General features: G+C 37.3%; 2 protein-coding genes across 4 annotated transcripts in view; one reads left to right on the forward strand and one right to left on the reverse strand.

Annotated features, from left to right (window-relative positions):
• Positions 1 to 1,842: 1,842 nt before the first annotated feature.
• On the reverse strand, positions 1,843 to 14,680 carry LOC132119594 (LIM and senescent cell antigen-like-containing domain protein 1). Of its 3 annotated transcripts, XM_059529694.1 has the most exons (12): positions 14,516 to 14,680; positions 11,943 to 12,102; positions 10,812 to 10,878; positions 10,602 to 10,722; positions 10,159 to 10,308; positions 9,928 to 10,078; positions 8,960 to 9,052; positions 8,802 to 8,850; positions 8,597 to 8,672; positions 8,117 to 8,246; positions 6,673 to 6,677; positions 1,843 to 3,196 (listed from the first exon to the last, which is right to left on the reverse strand). In XM_059529694.1, exons 1-12 carry the CDS (start codon positions 14,542 to 14,544, stop codon positions 3,082 to 3,084), a joined length of 1,146 nt encoding a protein of 381 aa, XP_059385677.1. In that variant the 5' UTR covers positions 14,545 to 14,680; the 3' UTR covers positions 1,843 to 3,081. The 3 variants fall into 3 exon arrangements, with proteins under 3 accessions (XP_059385677.1, XP_059385676.1, XP_059385675.1); XM_059529692.1 differs by lacking the exon at positions 6,673 to 6,677 and having other exon boundaries at positions 3,060 to 3,196; positions 8,113 to 8,246; XM_059529693.1 differs by lacking the exons at positions 6,673 to 6,677; positions 8,117 to 8,246.
• A 3,254-nt stretch (positions 14,681 to 17,934) lies between these two features.
• The window catches only part of LOC132119595 (thrombospondin type-1 domain-containing protein 7B-like), a 48,563-nt gene continuing 41,587 nt past the window's right edge, over positions 17,935 to 24,910 (forward strand). The window contains exon 1 of the mRNA XM_059529695.1: positions 17,935 to 18,210. The gene's annotated coding sequence lies outside the window, so the exon portion shown is untranslated. The remainder of the gene's footprint in view (positions 18,211 to 24,910) is intronic.

Below are 24,910 nucleotides of genomic sequence, written 5' to 3' on the forward strand. Positions count from 1 at the left end.
TGTTGTATAAATGCAATTCACACTCACAGCTGTGAGATATGGCTGTACTGTATATCGGCACCGATAAAGACCAGTAACATCAAAAACCAATACGATACCCCCAAACTGAACTTTTAAATTATGAAATTTAATTATTACATTACTAAGAGTAATGGGTAATATAATATCCACTTTGCAATTAATGCATTTAAACATTCAATATGCCTTATTTAAAAAGTATTAGTTTATATTTATGTTTACATATGGTTAAAATATGTTTATTGTAGTAGAAACCAAGGAAATCTATAAATAGTTGATAGTTGAGCTACAGACGGCCAGTGAAAGGCTGTTGCACACATAAAATGAAACCTTTTTATTCTGAGACTGTATGATTTATACTAATTTTACAGAATAGAACATGATCAATATGAAATTTTTGCATTCAAATTAATTAAATGTAATTCCACAAACTATGTAGGCTACAATTTTAATCGGTTTATTGTGAAATTAACTCAAACATCTATGTTTTTTTTCTGTCTTCATTGTTATGGGGTGCCATTCCCAAAAACATCAATGCTTTCTTACTACTAATATTACTAAATATGTCTGAAACGTCGTTTACCAAACATGTGTGTGTGTGTGTGTGTGTGTGTGTGTGTGTGTGTGTGTGTGTGTGTGTGTGTGTGTGTGTGTGTGTGTGTGTGTGTGTGTGTGTGTGTGTGTGTGTGTGCGTGCGTGTGTGTTTAAAATTTTTTATCCTAAATACTGAGGACAATGTCTGCGGAGTTTACGGCCCTGCCGTGTGACGTCATGTTTTTTGTTGAAGATTATCATTGAGGAAACTAATTTGTCAAATCCAAACCTCTTCGATTGCTCTCTGAGAACTTTTAGAATGTGTGTCCCTTTGTTCTTTGCCATTTCCTTCTTTAGCTTCATTTGAAAAGAATCCACAGAGGAAGAGATGCTTTCAGGGAAAAGACGAATTGCTGCAGCCCTCGAGAGCGCACAGAAATTAACGCGCCTGAATGTAAATTACCGCCATTGTAAATGATGACAGAGGCGAGGCGACACCCAGATAATATTTTTCTACTGTTCTCACTTCTGCAATTGAACCACAATAATGGAATCGGAGGTATTTTTTCATTCGTACTTAGAAGCTTAGCTTTAGAGGCTAAGACGTCGAGTCTGTTCATCGGTTCAGTGACAATGAGTAGTTGTTTATTCAATTCAATCCACCTCAGAGCGCTTATATGCGTTGCTTCTCTTTTCTGTTCTCCCAATCTTTTGAATGAAACAATTAAACTGTGTTGCACTTCAACTCAGTTTAAAGCGAAAGAAAAACTATACACAGAAGAGACAGAGTACTGAAGATGTTGGTGGAGGATTGAGGGTCGTTTGCAAACGAAATGCAACTTTCAGGTTGAAGATTCCGGTCTAGTGTAGCAGCGCCTCCTGGTGGCAAATTCCCAAAGAAGCGCCATCTCAAACGAATAATTCGTTCCAAACTCGTCTGACTTTCTTTACTATGTGAAACAAAATATACTGGTTTGTACTAAATGATGCATTGGTCTCTTATTTCATGCAGTTCAGATAACTGCATAAAATAAGAATATTGCATGTGTCTTATAAACTATTTTATGGCACTTTTATAGTGATTTTTGCTCCTATTACAATTTTACTATTGTGTTTTGCATTTGATTTAAATGCCAAATTTTATAGATCGCTGACTGTAAATCCATGTAGGTTGTTTAAATATCAATATCTGATAAAAGTTCGTTGTGCACATGTTTTTAAAGAGTACACTAGCATACAATAACCTTAATAAAAAGTCCATTATAAAGAAAATGTGAAGACATCAGAAATGTGCATACTTTATTAATACATTTTGATGTTTCATACAGAACATAGTGATATTCATTATTTAAAAGCTTTCAACAAGCATATTAATATATATTTTGCCAAAATGCAACATTCAGTGAATCCAGACTGCAAAGAAGTACTTTTGCTATCACTTAAAAAAGAAATGATGTAAATTACAATGAAATGTCTGGATATAAACAATAAAAAAATAAAAATAGCAAATAGCTAAATGTATAATAAACAAAATATAATAATGTGAATTAATTTAAGCAGAAAATGCAGTGACGTTAAAACGTACAATTTTAAAATGTCTTTCATACTTAAAAACAGATTATGAAATCAAGGACAGCCAAATCATGTTTAAGTTCAGTCAATTGTTACAGAAATCATAAGTAATTGCTGTCAATGCATATAAACAATACATAAGGCACATGTTCATTAGATTTGAATATCATCAAAGGCATTTTTCTCCAGATAAAAAAAAAATAAGACAACTTTTAAAACAACATGAAAAAGACGAGAATTTTATGATGCAAGACAGTCAACATAAACCTCTCTGCTCATACACCTCTCAGAAGATATACAAGTGGTCTAATTTATTGCATATTTCGAGAACACAGGGAGGGCTTTAATAAAGCTAGATCATTTAAGCTGGAAAGTAGGTTAGACAATCTGAGCACTTTCAGTCGAGCGAAGAGTTTAGAGCTTGCCATGCTCCTCCAGGCTCATTACATCATGTATTAACTTTCGATCCCCTGTCTGACAGAAAAACGTGAGGCTCGAGCATACATTAAATATCAAATACAAATCTCAGATCAATACATCAAAGCCGGGCATTGGGAAAGACACAGAAAGGGGTTCAGCCTTGAGAAAAAGCTGTGGCATTGTACATGAAGCAAAAATGTGCTGAATAATTAATCTGAACAGCGTGAATACAAACTAGTATTATCCTTATAAACATGCAAGCACATATATATCAATAAAAAGTATAAAAGTATTTGGTTTGGTTTTGGTTGCAGTGTGTTAAGACACAAGAACATCTTGATCCGAGACCAAAGAAAATCTGCTGGCTGCTTTCTGTCACAGAAAAACAAATGTAACATTTACGACAATAAAGTAAGACACAAGTGATGTCTAATCCAAGATCATAAGCAGTCCAGATTTAGTTTGGTCTCCGTTCATTCTTTAAGCACCAAAGATGTTATATTGACATCCTTTGGCCCCCCCTGTGGGCGGGGAGATCTACTTGCGGCCCACAGTCTCCGCCAGCTTCTTAAGTCTCTTCTTCAGCTCCAGAGGAAACTTCTCGTAACATTTCTTACACACCGGCTTCATGTCAAACTCCACAAACTTGTTCCTAAAACAAAAATGTTGCTTTTAGGAGTGTGATATTAACACATTCAGGCCAGAAATATAGTCTGCAAGTATGCATCCCATTCCAAATATTTGTAAAATTATTACATTACAAAATATTTTTTTTATAATAGAAATAAAGCTGAAATAACAAATAGAAATGTTGCCTTGAAAACTGAAATTAAATAAATTTAGGTTGAAGTACTACAATTACTTAAACTAAAATAATAACTGAAAATATTAAAATACAAGCGAATTATAAATATTAAATTCTATAATAAAGGGTTTTAGCACTTAGCACTTCATGTTTATCATAGATGTTTATTTTTAATAAAAACTTTGAAGGCAGTGTCATGCATTGGGTGTATGAGTGACCAAATGTGTGGGGGGGGGGGGGGGGCATAAAACATTAATAATATGAGAATGGCTGATGGCTGATTTAATTTTTAGTTGATTTTCACATTTTAATAACTACATTAAAAGACAATTAAATGACAAAGAAATCATTCGCTGAAGTATAATGGACAGAATGAAAATTTTATATTGATTTTGAACAGTGTTATTAAAATTCTAGTGTTATCTAAGATGAAGCGAGCATTAGATGATTTTAAAGGCATATTTAGCCTCTATATTGGGGGGAAACATGAGAAATGCATAATTGGGGGAAATGAGAGTGCATAATTAAGCGATAATGATAAAAGAAATACAGGAAAGAGTTGGTACTACCGATGCAACTCACGAATCGATTCAATTCACAATTTTGATTTCGCGATTCTATTTGATTTCTATTTGAAAATGGGATTTAAAACAAATTATAAAATTAAATGTGTCCTTTTATTATTGCTTGGACAAAATGATGCCCGTTTCTTTGTGAAATTGAAATATAACACAATATAAGAATTTACTAATATAGCACTTGCATATTATTTCACTTTTGTTGATTTTGATTGCTACTATCGTCCTCATTTTGCAAAGATGGCGCCGCACATGGCTGCTTCAGTGCTTGGCTCTCCAGTGTTTGTACTGTTTTTGTTCGTTTTTCCTGTTTTTTGTTTAACAAACACGATCAGATTCACCAGGGATGAACTGCTGAACATTCGGCAGAACACACCACATGATATTTTTCCGGATTTCTATTATACAGACGTTTTACTGAACATTGTTATCGGAGGAGCAGCGGCGCTGATCAAGCGCTTCAGGACGCGCAGACGGGGAAAGCGAGCGGGAGCGCTCGTCAGACTCAGGAAGCGCGGATTTCGAACGCCGTTGCCTAGCATCCATCTCGCAAATCTCCGCTCTCTACCCAACAAAACGGACGAACTCCTTCTGCTCTCTCGGACAAATAAGGATTTCTCTCACTCTGCTGCTCTGTGTTTCACGGAAACCTGGCTGAATGACGCCATACCGGACAGCGCACTCCATCTGCCGGGCTTTCAGCTGTTCAGAGCGGACCGCGAAGCAGAATCAACGGGGAAATCGCGCGGCGGCGGGACATGCTTTTACATCAATGAACGGTGGTGTACAGATGTAACTGTATTAAAGAAGATGTGCTGTCCTGATCTAGAAACGCAGTTTATCAACTGCAAGCCGTTCTATTCGCCGCGGGAGTTTCACTCGTTCATTCTGGTTAGTGTTTACATCCCTCCTCAAGCGCAAGTAAGTCTGGCTTTACAGAAACTCGCTGATCAGATCACAGACACAGAACAACAACACCCGGACTCTGTTTTAATCATTCTTGGGGACTTTAATAAAGCCAATCTCTCCCGTGAACTGCCAAAATACAGACAGCATGTTACCTGTCCCACCAGAGACAGTAATATACTGGATCACTGTTACACCACAATAAAGGATGCATATCACTCTGTTCCACGAGCAGCTTTGGGACGTTCTGATCACTGTCTGGTTCATCTTATACCGACCTACAAGCAGAAACTTAAATCTGCTAAACCTGTAGTAAAGACTGTGAAGAGATGGACCAGCGAAACAGAGCAGGATTTACAATCTTGTTTTGACATCACAGACTGGAGCGTTTTTGAAGCTGCTACCACCGATCTGGACGAACTCACAGAGACCGTAACATCCTATATTAGTTTCTGTGAGGATATATGCATTCCTACCAGGACTTATTTAACATTCAACAATGATAAGCCATGGTTTACAGTAAAACTCAGACACCTTCGTCAGGCCAAAGAGGATGCCTACAGATATGGGGACAGGGTCTTGTACAATCAGGCCAGGAACGCACTGAACAAAGAGATTAGAGCGGCTAAAAAGACCTACGCTAAAAAGTTGGAAGACCAGTTTACTTCCAACGACTCTACTTCAGTTTGGAGAGGACTGAGAGCCATCACAAACTACAAGACACCATCCCCTTGCACTGAGGCTAATCAACGACTTGCTAACGACCTGAATGAGTTTTATTGTAGATTTGAAACCCCCAACACCCACTCTGACCATCTCCCTACACAACCATTAACACCTCCTGCAATCCCCCTCTCCATACCTCCTGCTCTTCAAATCTGTGAAGATGATGTGCGCCAGGTCTTCAAGAAAAACAAAAGAAGAAAAGCACCAGGCCCAGATGGCGTTACACCAGCCTGTCTGAAAACCTGTGCTGACCAGCTGGCCCCCATCTTTTCACAGATCTTCAACAGATCTCTGGAGTTGTGTGAAGTGCCTTCCTGCTTCAAACGCTCAACCATAATCCCCATTCCAAAGAAACCCAAGATAACAGGACTTAACGACTACAGACCTGTGGCTCTAACGTCTGTCGTCATGAAGTCGTTTGAAAAACTGGTTCTGGCTTATCTGAAGGACATCACTGGACCCTTACTGGACCCCCTGCAGTTTGCGTACCGAGCAAACAGGTCCGTGGATGATGCAATCAACATGGCATTGCACTTCATCCTGCAACATCTGGACAAAACAGGGACTTATGTGAGGATCCTGTTTGTGGACTTTAGTTCGGCTTTCAACACCATCATCCCAACAACCCTCCAGACCAAACTGACCCAGCTCTCTGTTCCTAGCTCTATCTGTCAGTGGATCACCAGCTTTCTGACAGATAGGCAACAGTTAGTGAGACTGGGGAAATTCATGTCAAACAGCTGCTCCACCAACACTGGTGCCCCTCAGGGATGTGTTCTCTCCCCTCTGCTCTTCTCCCTGTACACCAACGACTGCACCTCTAAAGACCCCTCTGTCAAGCTCCTGAAGTTTGCAGACGACACTACAGTCATCGGCCTCATCCAGGACGGTGACGAGTCTGCTTACAGACAGGAGGTTGAGCAGCTGGCTGTCTGGTGCAGTCTTAACAACCTGGAGCTGAACACGCTCAAAACAGTGGAGATGACTGTGGACTTTAGGAGAAACCCCCCTGCACTTTCCCCACTCACCATCATGAACAGCACTGTGACTGCAGTGGAGTCATTCAGATTCCTGGGAACCACCATCTCTCAGGACCTGAAGTGGGACAATCACATTGGCTCCATTGTGAAAAAAGCCCAACAAAGGTTGTACTTCCTTCGCCAGCTGAGGAAGTTTAACCTGCCACAGGAGCTGCTGAAACAGTTCTACTCAGCCGTCATTGAGTCTGTCCTGTGTACTTCAATTACTGTCTGGTTTGGTTCAGCAACAAAATCAGATATCAGAAGACTACAGAGAACTGTTCGGACTGCTGAAAGGATTATTGGTCCTTGATTACTCCCCTGCCCACCCTCCAAGAACTGTACACATCCAGAGTGAGGAAAAGGACTCAGAAAATCACTCTGGATCCCTCACATCCAAGTCACCCCATCTTTGAACTTTTGCCATCTGGCCGGCGCCTCAGAGCCGCAAATACAAGAACAGCAAGGCACAAGAATAGTTTCTTCCCCCAGGCAATCTACCTCATGAACAGTTAAATGTTTCCCACTTAAACTTATGTAAAAATGTGCAATATCCTTATATTTATTTGTTACCCCTCCATCCTAGAACATTCCTGCATCTCACTCAATCCTATTCCATTATCATTTATAGCACAATTGTTTATACACTTATTTATTTGCCAATTTGTAAATCTCCTGTAAATTTTTTTTTTTTTTTTTTTGGTCTGTGTGTTGTTGTCTCTGTTTACTGGAAGCTTATGTCACTAAAACAAATTCCTTGTATGCGCAAGCATACTTGGCAATAAAGCTCTTTCTGATAAAGCTCTTTCTGATTTGTCCAAGTATAAAAGCTTTTTTTTTGATAAAAGCATCTGCTAAATAACAAAAATGTAAATATAATGTAAATGTAAATAACAAAACTAAATTGAAATTTTAAAACAAGGCTCAAATCATAAGTAACACAAATAAAATAAAACTCTTCATATAAACAAAATAAGGCTTTGTCTGTGCTCTTTTCACTTAAAGGCAACCACTGCATTTTAATCTTGATCCAAACAAAGATGCTGCATACTTGCAACATAAGCAGTTTTTAATCTGAATTAGATTGTATAATTTCGAAATTTAAAGCAAAAACAGAATGATTTGACTTCAGTTTTGTGAAACTATACATAAAAAAAATCTGCAAGAAACAAACATTAGACACACAGATTCATTCTCTGCCAGCAGGTGGCGCTTAAAGCATTTCCTTGGTTTCCACTGTAGGTAAAGCAGCTGTACTTATGAACTTTAATATGCACTATACAGAGGCAAGATGAAAAGAAAAAAAAATACCATCAAAACTTTTCTAAAGACAGTGAATCGCAATTTGTTTAGCATCTCACACATTTGAATCGATTTTCAACTGGCTCGCGGTTAATCGCAAAATCCCTAGTTGGTACAGGAAAAAGTTGCTGAGAAATAAATACATGGTGAGGCTGAAGACACTAACCAATGATAATGAACGAGTGAAGCAGATGAGCATGAAGAAGGAAAAAGAGAGAAAAGGGTTACAGACAGACGGCGATGACTTTCTTTCGCCGTTCTTGAGAGTCGCGTTCACGTTTGGCCAAACGCCTCTTCAGCTCTTCTGGCAGGCGTTCGTAACAGTGTTTACACACTGGCTTCAGGTCCACTTCCACAAACCTGTCCCTGCAGGGCCACCGTCAGGGACAATGAAAGAGGAAAGTGGAGGAACGAGCGAAAAAGAGGAGAAATTGGATAGAAAATTGGAAGAGGAATTGGTTTGAGGCAGGAGAGAGGAAGAGAAATGAGCTAGCATTAGAGACCGAAGTAGAGAATCGAATGGGACAGAAGTAGAGAATAAAATAGTTTCCTTGAGAGAAAGGTTAGTAATGATCCAAAAGAAGAACATCACAGCAGCGCAGAGACCCAATTTAAAGACACTTCTGCACAAATTTAAACACAGTTACCAAACAGTCGCTAACAGAAAAAGGACAGATTGTTATATAGGATGAGTATGTATGTGTAATATCACTTACTTGAGGGTGAGCTTGGTGTTACAAGTCGAGCACGAGAAGCAATTCACACACCAAGCCTTATTCAGAGCCGACACCACTGACAGAAAACACAAAAACAACTTAACACAACTCATGACAGCAGAACCCGTAGCCAAAACAACTGCACATCAAAGCTGCAAAGGTTAGGAACTAAATGTCAATATCATGTCAATTAAACAGTGATTACCGTCTCCTTCGATCACACGGTTGCAATGGTAACAAACATCACCAAAGAGCTGCAAACAGACAGAACAGATGTCTCACATAAAAAGCTGAAAGTTTCATTATTTAATAATTTCTTTTGGATCAAAAGGGACTTTCAAAGCGGTGTTAGGCATGTGTTACCTGATTGTAGTGAGTCTCGCAGTAAGCAAGCCCTTTTCTCTCATAATGACGGTGTCCCAGAAAAGGCTTCTCGCACTTCGCACAGACAAAATGCTGTAGAGACAAACAAACACACAAGCTGTGAGCATGCAGTTCAAATACACACTATACCATTCAAGATTTGTTTAATTGTTTTAAAATACATGTTTTCTACTGTTATATATTTTAAAATGTAATTGTTTTGTTCTGTAATGGTAAATTTCTGTAATGGTCTTTAGTGTCAAATGATCCTTTAGAGAACATTCTGGAATGCTGATTTGCTCAAGAACAACTTTGTTCTTTTCCAGGATGCTTTGAACAAAGTTCAAAAGAATCGCATTTATTTGAAATGTAGATCTTTTGTAAAATTCTTAATGCCTTTACTGTCACTTTTGATCAATTGCATCTTTATTCACACAGTGGACACAGAATGCTCAAAACACAGAATTAGAGTTTATTATATAATATTGTGTTAATTAGTAATAATCAAACATTATTCAATTAGGTATAGGACCATCACAATATCAACATTTCAAGAGTAAAAATCATTTTAGTAGCACAGCAAAAAATAATATGCTGTTGTTGTTTTTTAACACACTCCTTTAAATAAACGATTTAATATCAATAAAATATACACAAATAAATATGACAACAGCACGAAACCTTAATTTTTAGATGAATAGACCATGGCAGGTGTATTAGACAGCAAGGCCTCATAAACAGAACCGATATCCTGTGTCCAGATCTTCTTACATACACTTGAAACATAAGCGACTGTGTTTGCTTTGATACCTTGCCAAGGCCGCCATTATGACCAATACGCATAAACAGGTTTTTTTTGTTTTTGTTTTTTTTAATCACCTAGCATCCCTATTTAGATATATACTCAGATATATTATGGTGCACACTGTATGAACACAGTTTTACAAATCTAAACAAAACACACAGACCTCAACATGCCACTGCTTGCCCATGGCGTTGACCACACGGCCCTCAATAGGACGCCTGCAGGCTCCGCAGATCGGCACGCCCATCTTATCATGGCAGGGGAGGCAGTAGAGTTCCCCTTTTAGCTCACGGGCATCTGCAGTCAGCTCTTTACTGTAAAACACACAACCTCAAATTCACATCACTTTCAGTAAATGGACACAGCAGATGAAATCACTTAGTGCTGTACTGACCCGCAGTTACTGCAGTTGAAGTGGTCGGGATGGTAGGGGTCATTTTTGAAAATGAGGGGCTGTTCCTCGATGATGGCGTGACACTTCTGACAGACGTACTTCCCAAGGCCCCTAGCTTTCTCACGGTTATGACATGGACGGCAGAGATGGCTGGAAAAAAACACAGATTTGTGCATGTCAGCCAATAAGAACACTCGGACGGTGACCCATTTCTTGTTCATTCATATTTCAAGTTATTCATTTGTTCCCATATGCAACCAGCTGAACTAGAGAACATCTCAAATGTATGATTTTGGTTTGCAGCCTAGGACTTAAAAGTGTATTTAAGATCAAAATTGCTTATGAGAACAAAGATAATCCATTAATGAAAGCTGATCATAGACCAATGTATGCAGTCTGTCAGTCACATGTTCACGGTCACCCCTCATTGGCTGTAAACTCACCGGCCGGCGTTCTTGACGAATCCAACATCGGCGAGCACGGCTTGGCAGATATCACAGCAGAAACAGTCAGGGTGCCAGCTGTTATTCATGGCCTTAATCACACGCCCAATTATAAACTCTCCTGTGGGAAAATGAGGGACACAATTCACAATTAACTAGCACAGTCAATAACATCACCTGTTCATATGTTTGTGCATGTGCGTCTCTTACCACACTGGTGACAACAGGGAGCAAACAACATCTGGAAATCATGCTCACAGTATTTCCTTCCCTCAAACTATGGACAGAAGGGAAGACAATCAAACATAACATCAGCTCCAACGGGAATACATCTCAAAGTCAATCAACTGCTGCCAAAACTCAACGCTTCAGCCAATCCAAAAAAAAAAAAATCATTTAACTAAAATGAGCTTTCTATGAAGTATTCAGGTAACATAAATAAAATGCGAAGTGTCAGAGAGGGTGAAAAATAGTCATGAATGTGTGTGTGTCTATATATATATATATATATATATATATATATATATATATATATATATATATATATATATACAGTACAGACCAAAAGTTTGGACACACCTTCTCATTCAAAGAGTTTTCTTTATTTTCATGACTATGAAAATTGTAGAGTCACACTGAAGGCATCAAGGGCTATTTGACCAAGAAGGAGAGTGATGGGGTGCTGCGCCAGATGACCTGGACTCCACAGTCACTGGACCTGAACCCAATCGAGATGGTTTAGGGGTGAGCTGGACTGCAGACAGAAGGCAAAGGGCCAACAATTTCCTAAGCATCTCTCGAGGAACTCCTTCAAGACTGTTGGAAGACCATTTCAGGTGACTACCTCTTGAAGCTCATCAAGAGAATGCCAAGAGTGAGCAAAGCAGTAATCAAAGCAAAAGGTGGCTACTTTGAAGAACCTAGAATATGACATATCTTCAGTTGTTTCACACTTTTTTGTTATGTATATAATTCCATATATAATTCCACATGTGTTAATTCATAGTTTTGATGCCTTCAGTGTGAATCGTCATGAATAGTCATGAAAATAAAGAAAACTCTTTAAATGAGAAGGTGTGTCCAAACTTTTGGTCTGTACTGTATATATATAGACACACACACAGTTTTTCATGTGTGTGGATCATATAAACAGAATTATTGTTATTTTTATTATTTTTATTATTATCTTATTTATTATATTTCATGTACATTACTAAACAAATCTAACCAAGTGGACCTCAGGGTTTTCCTATAATTTACTGAAAAACTAAACAAAAGAAATCACCCTTTTACACACTGGCTTCAAGATTAAATGCAACATGACAGGTTTAATGCAAGTACCTCATAAAAGAGCCCTTCAGGAAACTGCTGGAAACACTGGGCACAGACGAAGCACTGTTCGTGATACAGCTCGCCATTGCTGTTGACGATCTTCTCCGCTGGGGCAAATCCACTTTTACACCGTTCGCACGCGGCGTTTGCCAAGGCATTGGCCATGTTGCTGTTACAAACAGATCAAGTCAAGAGAAATGATTAGTGGGGCATCTACCATGAGCTTATAGATGTAACATGCCATTATGAGCATGAGCATAAATACATTTCTTCAGTAAAAAATGCATTGAAAGTGACCAAAAAAATCTCTTCTTTTGACCTTTCCATTCATCAAAGAATCCTGAAAACAATGCATTAGTTTCCACAAAAATAATAAGCAGCACGACTTTTTCCAACACTGATAATAAATTTTTCTTGAGCAGCAAATCAGCATATTAGATTGATTTCTGAAGAATCATGTGACACTGAAGACTGGAGTAATGATGCTGAAAATTCAGCTTTGTATCACAGGAATAAATTACATTTGAAAATATATTACAGTAGAAAACTTTCACAATATTACTGTTTTTACTGTATTTTTGATCAAATAAATGCAGCCTTGTTGAGCATAAGGGACTTCTTTTTAAAAACGTTTAAAAATCATACTGAATCTTCAATTGCTCGTTTGGCAATTACTGACATTAGCTTAGAAAATAAACAGAACTGAGCCAATGTAATACACGTTTTCTGATTAATTTCTGAATAAACAGTGCAAAACAAACCCTCATTAAATTTCCTCAGTTGATTGTGTGTCATATTTAATATTATTAAATTTGTATCAATAGCAGTATCTTATAGTACTGTCATTTGCCATCCTACTCTTTCTCTGTAAGGTGATGTTTCTCTATTCAAAAATCCCACGTAGGCTGTCTGGCACTTTGCAGGATATTAAGTTACTCCATTTAAGTGACCAGGCAAGATGGCAACCAATGTTTACATCACACAAAAAGAATTAGCCTGGAGGGGCCTGTGGTTACTTGGCCAGCAGTGATCTCAAATGACTCACTGATTCCACAGACATTTCTCCCCTATGACATCACAGGTGATGTGGCTACTAGAGGACGGAGCCGTCTTTACAACTTCCCCTCATTCCCTTCACCACTGTCATGGCGTTAAAGCAGACAGATGATTCTAAGGCTGTGTTCCCTAATATGGTGACGTGAAGTAGAGCAGAGAAGATCTGCTTGTGTACTAATACACTGTAGATCTATAAATACATCATTTTAGTGTTTAAGAGAAGGAGACTGTTGTATGTCAGTTCTTATCATAAGCAAGAGCTCACAGAGCAACAGTTGAGGTCTAACACTGCAGTGTGAGGAAGTGGGAGCTGTGCCATCTGTCTCTGTGTGTGTGTGTGTGTGTGTGTGTGTGTGTGTGTGTGTGTGTGTGTGTGTGTGTGTGTGTTTGCTGAAGGCTTGCTTATGTCTGTAACACAGCATCTGTGTCTGCAAGTAGGGTGACATATAAGCATATACAATACAGTATTAAAATTTGAAAACCTGAACAAACCATATCAAAAATATTTTCACTGTCAATTGGTGAAATGTTATTTACTCCAAATGTAGTTTAAAAAAAATTATATCTGAATATTGTTTTCACCAGCGTTCTTAAGGCTTTAGAACCCCATTGACATGCTAGTAAATATTTATCAAAATACTTCAACTGGAATTCTGAATATTACACAGAATCTCATATTTATATAATACCACTCAAAAGCGTGGAGTCTATTTAAGTTTCTTATGCTCACAAAAAAACACAGGAAAAACGGTAATACTGTGAAATATTATTTCAATTTAAAACAACTGCTTTCTATTTGAATTTATTTTCAAATGTAACTTATTCCTGTGATGCGAGGCAGAATTTTCAGCATCATTATTCCTCCAGTCTTTAGTGTCACGTGAACCTTCAGAAATCATTCTAATGTGCTGATTTGCTGCATTTATCTGAAATAGTTATCTCTTGTAAAATTATAAATTCCTTTCAGCTGTGAAGTATACATTTCCATCAACTGTGAAATCAAGAAATCACTTTTGATCAATTGAAGGCATCGTTGCTGAATAAAAATATTAATTTACTGTAACGTTATATTTTGTATCAGTGAAACCGTATGGGGTCGTGTCTTAAAATTCTACATTGTTTACATCCCTTTACATTGTTTGGACATGAAAATTGTGAGTTTAAAGGAGCTTAACATCTCAGGAAGCAAATTATATCCACATTTCCCTGGGGATCTGACAGTCTGTGGGAGCATCTAGCTCAGGAATGTCTCCCAACAGCACAGACTAACGTTACACAAAACTCCACTAGGGAGGCTAATTAGCTTAGCATCCGCCCTCATCTAGAAATCCATGATATTATAGTTATTCTCTCAATAATAAATATATAACGTTACTTAACGCTAGCAGTTAGGCAGCAAACAATCAGTTGGGTGAAAAAAAAATGAAAAAACGGGTATTACATTATTTATATATCTGATGCATCTTTGACTGGATATTTCTCCATAACAGCAACAATTAAAAATAAATCTATTTCAAACATTGTACCTGCCCGTCATCTCTGACACCCCCAGCATCCCCTTCAGCACAGCTTATCCTGAGAGATGATTCCGATTCTATTCGACAACATAAGACGCCCCTCGGATCTGCTGCTTGTGCTTTTCCACTTTTTTTCTTTCTCTCGACAAAGATGTTTTCCTGAACAAAAACAGACTGTCCACTCTGCTTGGTCTTCCGTGTCAGGTCACGTGCTGCTCGGCTTGACTTCTGATTAGTTACTTTGATCAGCTCCACAGCTATGCAGAACTTTTAAACTTTATGTGGCCACTATATATCATATCATTATCATATCATATCATATCATTTTCATTGTCATTCGACAATTTAAATGTCATTCGTCAAATAAGAAATATCAGAAACAGTAAATGCTATATAATCAAGTGTTATATTTTATATAACACAGAAGCAAAGGAATCTAAGAAATGCACATGCATTATTGTATATTAATTAAAAATGTACATAAATGTGTGTGTGTGTGTGTGTGTGTGTGTGTGTGTGTGTGTGTGTGTGTGTGTGTGTGTGTGTGTGTGTGTGTGTGTGTGTGTGTGTGTGTGTGTGTGTCCACAGAGTGGACAGGCTAGAGTCGACATTAGAAATGAGCTACACACTTCCTCTGACGTCAACGCTGTTTAAGTCACTTCTATCAAACAGAGACATATATGGCATTGATGCGCGCTAGAGCTAAACCCAATCATTTAGAGTAAGAATCCTCTGCCTACGGTTCTGTTAACTTCTTCAGTCTCACTTGAATGATCAAACTTTTTAATGTCAAATATACACACATTCTATAGCCTCAACATGCATTGTGAAAAGTTACCTTTTAAAAGTATGTTGCCGGTTCTATTGCATATCCACCACACGAGGACGCTGTTGCAAAAAATGAAGACAAAATAACTTGCATACAGTAAATGTGAGAAAATACATCTGTGGTGTCTCTGTTAGGACACCTGTGTGAAATGAAGGTAAGCTGCCTGAAACGTAATAACAAAGTCAATAAGACCGCAATTTATGTATATGAATGCGGTTACAATAATTAAAAGTATATAAAATGATGGATTGAATTATAATATAGTATTATAATCACATAATATTTTGGTATTTTGCGTGAGTGAGAGAGAGAGAAAGAGACAGAGAGAGAGATTTTCTGTGTTGACTATATTTTATATGATAACAATAAGAATGTTTTATATAATATTATAATCAAAATATTTAATTTCATGTATTTTTTATTGTAATTTTATGAATGCAGTCCACAAAAACAGTCAGTCAAGGCAAATACTATAGAAGAGAAGTGGGTGGATCATATAATATTATCAATATAAGTTATTTGGTCAAGGTAAGAAACAGAAACAGCAGTTGATAGGCTATACTTGTGTGTGTGTGAGAGAGAGAGAGAGAGACAGAGAGAGAGAGAGAGAGAGAGAGAGAGAGAGAGAGAGAGAGAGCACCAGTGTTTATTAATGTGCCTGGATAAAGCCGTGACTAATTTTTTTGTGATGGTTTCTAAGCTTTAATCTTGTACGTAAAAAGCTGTTACTGGGTTTCGAATCTCACATTCATACATTATAATTTTTTGGCTTCTGGGTGCTGCTCTTTAGTCTGAATTCATCACCTCCTGGGTGTCGTTGTCATGGATACACATGGATGCGCAATGGTCCATCTGAAGTTTTGGGTAAGAAAAATGCACGGTTTCCTGATTAACATTTAGAGTTACATAAAGATGGATATGATCACCAGCAGCCCCAATCAAACTTGACCCTGTGATGTGAGATAAACAGATTCATAACGCTGTTCAAGACTTAAGGTCAGTGTTGAGAGAGACAATCATTCATTAAGTGGAACTTAAAAACCAAAGTTAACGTTAACATTGTCTTGGAAGTAATGTGTAAAAGTGCATATTCATAAGTGTATGCCATCAGTCACTTTTAAGATTTCTTGGTATGTCAGTCCTTGTCGAATTTGCTTTCTAAGATTTAAGAAATAAGCAACTGTGTTCTGGCGTGTGCATGATAAGCTCCCAGCAGATGGGTTTTACACTTCACATGGCAGTGATAAGGATGCTTGTGGTACAGAATATAGATATGAATCAAGATCTCTTCATGAGTGTTTTTCAAGTCAACTGTAGGGGTGAAAAATCTATACTGACATGACAAAGAAACTTAAATGCATCAATTACAGAATTTAAAATTCAGTATTAACATCTGATGCAGTGCATATTCATTTCATATCCAATTTATGAATAATAATAATAAATTAAATAATTATAACTTTTTGGGGGGTCTGTATAATGTACAGTCTGGTGTATTGTTTGTGATAATACTCTATTATGTCCCTCCAGTTACATTTGTGTTTGCAGCATTTTTTTTAACAAATATGAATCATACCAAAATGTCCAAATAAAACTGAATCAAATAAGCTAAGCATGATTCATCACATAACTTGTGATGATAATCAAAGTGAATCACTGTCAGAGAAAATAATTACACCTAAATTACACAGCGTCTGAAAATACACAAAAGATCGATAGATAGATAGATAGATAGATAGATAGATAGATAGATAGATAGATAGATAGATAGATAGATAGATAGATAGATAGATAGATAGATAGATAGATAGATAGATAGATAGATAGATTTAAGGCAATTTAAGGCAATGAAATACTACTCTTCTTGTTATTATACAGATGTGTCATTAAAAATATAGGTATAATTTATAAAACAAATTTGAGACCCAGGTTCATGGTTTATTTTAAAATATGCACACATTCAAATATTAAATGTTTACATCAAACTCTTTCACCGTTACAAACTAAAGTGTAAAGCTGGAAATCATGTTCGTTATGTCATGTTTTAAGTCTTTGATTTTATTGGTCTTTTCAATAATTAATCAAACTAAAAATGTACTTTTTGTCACCCTAGCAAGAAAAAACAGCATTAATCTGGCCATTTCTTAATGTCTGTGGCCAAAACAATTCTGTGGGATTTTTCTTTTTTTTTTTTGCGTTTTAGCATCTGCTAGGCAAAAATAAGTAACTAAACGATTTGAGGTATCATACATGTTTGTGATGTAAGCCTTGCAGGATGAGTAAGGTTAATACTTAACATTAACCCCAATTAACCCCAAACTATGAGCATTAGTAAAGCTTGACTTAGAAAGCACTGCTAAGGGTGTGATGTTGATATTTTAGGAGTTTAGTAACATCTTCTGTACAAATTCTAACAAGAAAGGTTTGTGATCTGATAAAATGTATGAGAATATCATAGCGTTAAACTCTTTAGAGCCCGATCCATTATTTGACAATGAGATAGAGGAAGGGGTGGAGGGGGAGTTGAGTGTTGGGAGAGTGAAAGAGAGAGAGGGAGAGCAAACGAGCGAGAGAGAGAGAGAGAGAGATAGTGCTGCCAGTGTCCGTACACCTCTCTGTCTCTCTCTCCTCTCTGCCACTTTATCTTCCGCAAGGGATGCCAACTGGGATATTATTCTCTATCTGTCTTTCACGCACATTAATCAGTCATTCTCTCGCACTCTTTTTTGCTCTTCCTCATTATTTGACACTTTTTCTCCATCCTCCTTTTTGTTATCTCTCTCTTTCAGCCCCCTGTCCTCCTCCTTTTTCACTCCCCTTCTTCTGCTCACATCTCACAGTGTGGAGAACTCACAGGAAGCTGGAGGACAGACAGGTAAGGCTGTGTTTGTGTGTGTGTGTGTGTGTGTGTGTGTGTGTGTGTGTGTGTGTGTGTGTGTGTGTGAGAGAGAGAGAGAGAGAGAGAGAGAGAGAGAGGTATAAAATCCTGGGCATGTTTAGATGTTTGACATTTTTGATGGATGATAATCTACAATCTGTAAGTCTGTATATTTCTCATATTATTGCTCAAGGCTGCTCTTTTATAGCTTCAGTTATATGGTTCTATGAAGTATCAACTTTTGCTTAGATGTTTGTTTGAAACTGCTTAAGGGGACATAAATGAGGCAGTTATTGTCATATACTGTAGTAAGAGTATAAAGTTATGAAATGAATGTAGGCTGCATAGCTCGGATAAATTGTTTTTGGTAGTTCATAGGGAGATCTCTGACTTTCTGTGAATCTGAAGCATTTGTGACATTGTTGAGATCTCTTCTGAAACTCGCATGTGAGATTAGTGTCAGAGTAAAAAAAATCGCAAATGTTATGTCTTTTTTTGTTAATGTTGTGTGATGCAAAATTTTGTTTTCTTATTCCAGATTAATGTAAAGAATAATCTAAAGCAGGCCATTTGTCTGTAAAGTTCTCCAAATTTTGCAAACACTGTGATTCATTTGAGTGTCTGATTCACCTGATGCCATAACTTTCAGTCAACTAATATTGTACACTTGGTTTCAGGACTGATTGTTTTAGATTGAGTGTTCATGGAAACTGAAAACAGTAATTTTTGCTAGTGACACAGGAATTAAAAACTTCACCTTTAATGAAAATTTACTCTCAGTTGTGTCTAGGAGAAAATATTTTGAATTGACTAGATTTTTGTGTTTTTTTAATACTATGATTGTCAGTTTCAGATTGTTTAGGCAGCCAGGAAGTTTCAATAGACTCATTTAGTGAGCCGATAAAGCCTCCCTCCCTCCCACCAGGAGAAAGTGGCAAAAACAGCAGGCGGAGATAAACAGATGTTTCTATACACGTCTTAAGACATCCACCCACATCTCTTCATGTTTAAGTTTTAAACAAAAGTGAAAAGCATGTGTTTTGGTTTCAAGAGTTGGTGTATCAGTCTACCCATGACTTCATCTTGAATTGTAACCCATCTGATCATGAGACATATGGCTACTGTCTTTTCCTGCCATGCTTTTAATTAAATGTCCACTAAAGTTAAAGCAGGCGACGTATTACCTGTGGTCTTCACAGATGGGCTTCTAATGGCTCAAATTTTCAGGGTCACCTCCCTCAAACTAATTTCTTATCAGCTTTCGTCCCTCTCTTTCCATCTATCTATCTATCTATCTATCTATCTATCTATCTATCTATCTATCTATCTATCTATCTATCTATCTATCTATCTATCTATCTGTCCTTCTACCTAAGAATCAATGAATCCAATCATCTGTCCAACCATCACACAGTCTGTCACCTAACTATCAGACTGTACATTTATCTTCTATCCTTGTACATGTACATTTGTCCTTCTATCATCCTTTCAACTCCTCCATGTTTAACATTTTTTTGTCTCATTTTTTAATTTTTGTCCACTTTCAGATTGTACTGGATCTATCTCTGTTCTTTTTTCTCCATCTCCCTTTGTACTCTCGCTGTCACTTAGACAGATCTATGTTGTGACGGATTTGTGTGTGTATCCATCTATACCGCCATAAAATATTTGTGCGTTCGTTTTATTGCTCTGAGGGTCATGCATTCGGAATGGGCCCATCGGTGCTTTGTTCAGATCCATTGTGAGAGAAGAATGCAATGTGTGGCGTGAACATGTGGTTCCCATGTTACAAGTGCACATTAGTGACGGAAGATTGAATGAGTGTGTGATGTGAGTGTGATGTGAATGTTTAAAGCCCAGAGCTTGATTCATAATTAATGCTATTGTATTCATAATTTATATGAATGGGAACAGTAGTTGGGGGCACTTAGTAATCAAGGTTTTGCTGGGGTAATTATGTTAATTGATTTTAAATAAAGGGGTCAGGCACACCAGGTAACACGTGCACATTGGTCTTTTAACAATTTAAAAGTGCATTTGGATGTAAATGAGTTTATTTTTTATCTCAGAGGAAGCATTTATGCTGTTATTGTCAAGAAATGATTTCAGTTGTGCTATTGTATTTAATGTCAGGTGTGCTGCCATGTTGCTCCGATGTTCTGTTCGTTGTTCTGGGAGTTCTGTTCAGTAATTAATGGATATAATTACAACTACACTTATATTTCAGCAGCTTTTCCCAACTACACTTCTCCACTGGGAAAATCATTGGTTTGGTTTGGGAAAGGAGAGTCAGATGACGTTTTGAGGGAAAAGATAGTAAATTCCTACTTGAAATGGGTGTATAAAAGAGTCTAAAGTGTCTGTAGATGACCGAGTACGACTGTGTTGTTTCCTCTCCACAAAAATCATTCCAAACATAGAGTGCTGGAGCGCTCATTGCTATTCACACATGCGTCTGTCTGTATCATATCTTTAAATCTGCTAATTAACCTCATTACGATGCTCAGTCTGCAGGGGATCCAGTGTAAACCAAAGCATGCACTCATGCACACACATAGATTCCACATGAAAACTCAATGCAGACTGCTTCCCAAGTTTAATTATGAAAAGCCCATGACTGAATAATTAATACTGTTGGGTTGCCCTCAGCATCTCACTTAACAGAGGGCAAGTGGTCATTGTGGTCCAAACAGACACAGTCCTCTGTAAACTGCCGCCTGCCAAAAACATTACAAATGCAACTTAGATTATACACTATACATCACAAAACTCACAATACAAGCCTTCTGTAGAACTCAAGCTCTAACAACACAAAATCTGTCTAGTTAACATGATGGTGGTCTTCCACCTTTGGCAGCTTTGTACGCAGTCGTATATAAGTGACTGAAAACGGCACTTATTCAAAAACAGGCTTGACTTATATGGATCAAAACATTTTAATAGCATTATTAATATTTTAATAGGTCATCAGTCGGCAGAGAATATTTCACATTATGTGGGGAAGATTCTAAATGATCATTTTGAAGATAGTTGTGCACTTTCTGGGGATAAATGTGTTCCTCATTATTGTGTTTACTAATAAATGTCTGATAAATCGAAAGTAGCAGTGAAAAAGGTCAAATGTTCTGGTAGCATTTTGGCAGCACTGGTTGTCTATTTGATTCTCAGGGAACCCAGATACTGATAAAAGCATATCTTGAATGCGCTGTCACTTTCTTTACAGTTACATGCTTTATGTCAGAAAGTATGACAGATGTATTAAACAATAAATCCATGTTAGCTGTAAAGACAAGTTATCCAAAGTACAGTCAGGGGGCTGAAGCCCATCGATGAGTGTTATTGTAGTTTGTGCTTCTCCAGTCTCTTGGTTTATTTGATCATTGATTTGATTTGCTACACACTTGAAGGTTCCTGGTATCAACCATCATATGAGAAAGTCTCAGCATCTGCTGTGCAAAACTAAATTGATGTTTAGTGAGAATGATTTACAGTAGACTAGACACATCTGAAGAGGTGTAGAGTGAGTGTTTGACATTTCTGTTTGCTTCAGTTGATTTCTTAGATTACTAGGATACTCCAAAAAGGGACTGTTTAAAAAGTTGCTTTATTGAAACACAGACACAGAAAGTGACTAAAATAATTTTACAACAGTTGTTTTTTAAAAGCAAAAAAAGAATTTTTTAATTCACATCATATGAAAAATCTGTACAGTACATTTTATTTGCATATAAGCACCTGTTTTTAATATTGAGCATTTCTTTTTTCAGTTGATGCAATTTGCATGCATTGAGTATATGTTGAGCTGCTTGCAGTATAGACCGTTTTCTTGATTATAGCAGAAGGAATTTTCTTTGCATCACATTGCAACAATGCTGCTGTGGAACTTCCAGTGGAGAGGTCCAGGACTTTGTGAAACAAGTAAAGTTGTGCTAGAGTCTAAGAACTTTAAAGATGATCATGCAGTGATGAAGTAGAGGCTTCAAAAGACTGACAGCAGCTGGTCCTGTGTGGCCCATCAAAGGCATCAGAAGTTTGGCAGGATACAGTGTCTATACCTGTACTGGGGGTTTCTGTACAATGCATTCAATTCAAACAACCCAATGCATGTCAGTGGAATAAGGGGACATCACACTAGCTGTTAATATTCTGACAGGCTCATAAATAACTTTATATTTTTATTCATTAAAATTTTGAACTGATTTGATTTTACATGTCACTATAGCTGAAGGACCACTTCCCAATCTATCACTGCTAGCTCACTGTCTAATCTTTCATAAACCCTGCAGCGTTCACAGATAAAACAAGATCGCTTTATAAAAACAAGGTTAAAATGTTGACATTTGTCTGAGCATTTCTCTCTGTTGTTTCAAATGAGAGTTGAAACAGTGACTCCAGCTCTCAAAGATCCTGAGCCCAGTTTTCAGGCCTCACAGCTAAGAATCACAATGGGACTATGAAGAACAGATGAAAGAAAAGACAATCAAAGACAACTCAAAAACATGTTGAGTTTGCTTTAAGTGAAGCACTTTGAAACCCACTTCCCGCTCTGTTTTTTATGCAGAAACTCTCATTAGTGTGGCACACATGAAAACAACAGTATTTCAATCTGTGTGGAAATTAGCTCAAAGACTAATAGACTCTCTCTCTCTCTCTCTCTCTCTCTCTCTCTCTCTCTCTCTCTTCATCTTTGTCTTGAGTTCTACTGCAGTAAGTCTTTGCTGTTCGTCAGATGTTGAGATATTGAATGACGGATGCTGTCACTAAAAGAGGTCCTCAATGTGGCAGTTTGCTTTCATCTCAGCTATAGGAGAAGGCATGGATCCTTAGTTTTTAATGCACTCGCACAAGGTCCAATATTACATTTTTGCTGCACTGGCCAATGGAGGATGAATTTAATGGCCATAAATCTTCCTTACTTGACACAAAATTGTATTTTACATTATTTTTAAAATAGAAGCCATATTTTCCTCCTTTAGGCAATGCAATTATTCCACTTTTTTCTCCAGTGTACAGTATGTCGCTGTGTGACTCGCAGCTTTATATATAAGATCTCAACTGAAACTATATCTGACATATGGTTTTGTTCCTCATATTTTCATGTTGGTGGTTTAATCACTTACTGTTGGCTTGCAATGTGACCGTCTGACAGATTCTTCTGTTTGGTCTTAAAGCAGTCAGGCAATTATTGTGCCATTTAACAACAACAACAATAATAATAATAACATTATTGTTGTTGTTGGAAGTCTGGCATGTTTAATTTAGTAGATTGTTTTTCTTTTATTATAAATTGTCTATGCCAACTAAAATAGTGCTGACAATAATAATAAATTATCATTAATATTTATTATTATTATTATTATTATTATTAACGTTATTTATTATTAATGGTTTAAAATGACATTACTAATGAACAAAACAAGTAAATGTTTTTAGGTTATTTTCTCTGAGATAAATGTTTTTAGAAGACACACAAGTGTGCTAGACTATCAATTAATATATTTTTAATTAAACAACGTATTATGTTGCCGTTTCTATTAAAAGAAAGTGTATGTAAAATAATCACCAAAGCTAATTTTACCTGCATTTGGTGCTTAGTGAACTTTCATGTACGTAGTGGACTGTATTGAAGCCAGAAAGTCAATTTCAAAGCCCTTGGACGTCTGTAATTGCACTCGCTCTGTTTTCCATACACTTTACCAATTATAGGCCTATACCTCATCTTATTTAAGAACTAGCTTTCTCCAGCCACCAAGGAAATTACAAGAACAGATGTTCAATCCAGCAGCTCCGCACAGATCTCATTTGAAGGCTATAGAAACTAAATTTTTATTGATTCTTTCATTTCCACTTTGGTTCATAAGTGTATGTGCGACAGTTTCCTGCTGAGCCAGAGCTGGCTGTATATAGCCGCCATATGCTTCTTGCTGCAGAGCTCAAGGCCACAGTGGGGTCTGTGTCCTAATTGAACTGTAATTGACTCAGCAGCAGGGAAGGTCAGTTTGTCACTGTGCACTGCATACAATGGGCCGTCGAGCCCTGTTACCTGATCTGTCCAGTTATGACTTATGCCAAAGGCTCTTAGATACTCTTTTTACAAAGTAAAACATGAAATTGATGCGCATAATTAAAAACGCACACACAGAAGCACCATATCAGGTGAAATAGAGAAAACGTACACACTCTGTGACATGTGGATTAACATTGACACTGAAGTAATTACCTGATATAGTTGACGCCACTCACTTGCGGGCGTCTGTCTTGTATGTGAACACTAATTGGAGGGATTTTACTGTCCTCACTATCCTGTTCTATTACACACATATTCTGGAGAGGGGGAGAAATACAGTACATTTTCCCTTTTTTATTTCTTCATCAAAACGTAAATTTAAAATGTATTTTTTAATTTAAAAAAAAATATATTAATGTATTTAGCGAGGATGCATTAAATTAATCAAAAGGCCCGTGGATCTTCTTGAAGTTGTATCTCTCTTCATTAATGCAACCTATCCATTTGCACATTAATTATTCTGAAATAAGAGAAAAATAAGATCAACGATTCATAAAGAGGAAACATCTGTGAGAGCAGCCGCTGCAATAACGCAAGATTAGCTCTGTTGTCCTCTAGGTTAATTACTACAATACTGCTGAAGCAAAGGTTAAACAAAGGTGAGCCATATTGGCATTTAACTTGGATATC

The sequence above is a fragment of the Carassius carassius genome, chromosome 38, assembly GCF_963082965.1.
Source record: "Carassius carassius chromosome 38, fCarCar2.1, whole genome shotgun sequence".
Taxonomy (NCBI): domain Eukaryota; kingdom Metazoa; phylum Chordata; class Actinopteri; order Cypriniformes; family Cyprinidae; genus Carassius; species Carassius carassius.

Excerpts from the sequence above, each read along its gene's own strand:
- LOC132119594 (XM_059529694.1), bottom strand. The coding sequence starts at position 14,544 with ATGCTGGGGGTGTCAGAGATGACGGGCAG. Across the intron at positions 10,879-11,942 it reads CTGAAGGGCTCTTTTATGAG|TTTGAGGGAAGGAAATACTG; the intron begins GTACTTGCATTA and ends TTCTGTCCATAG. Across the intron at positions 8,673-8,801 it reads CCGTGTGATCGAAGGAGACG|TGGTGTCGGCTCTGAATAAG; the intron begins GTAATCACTGTT and ends GTTTTCTGTCAG.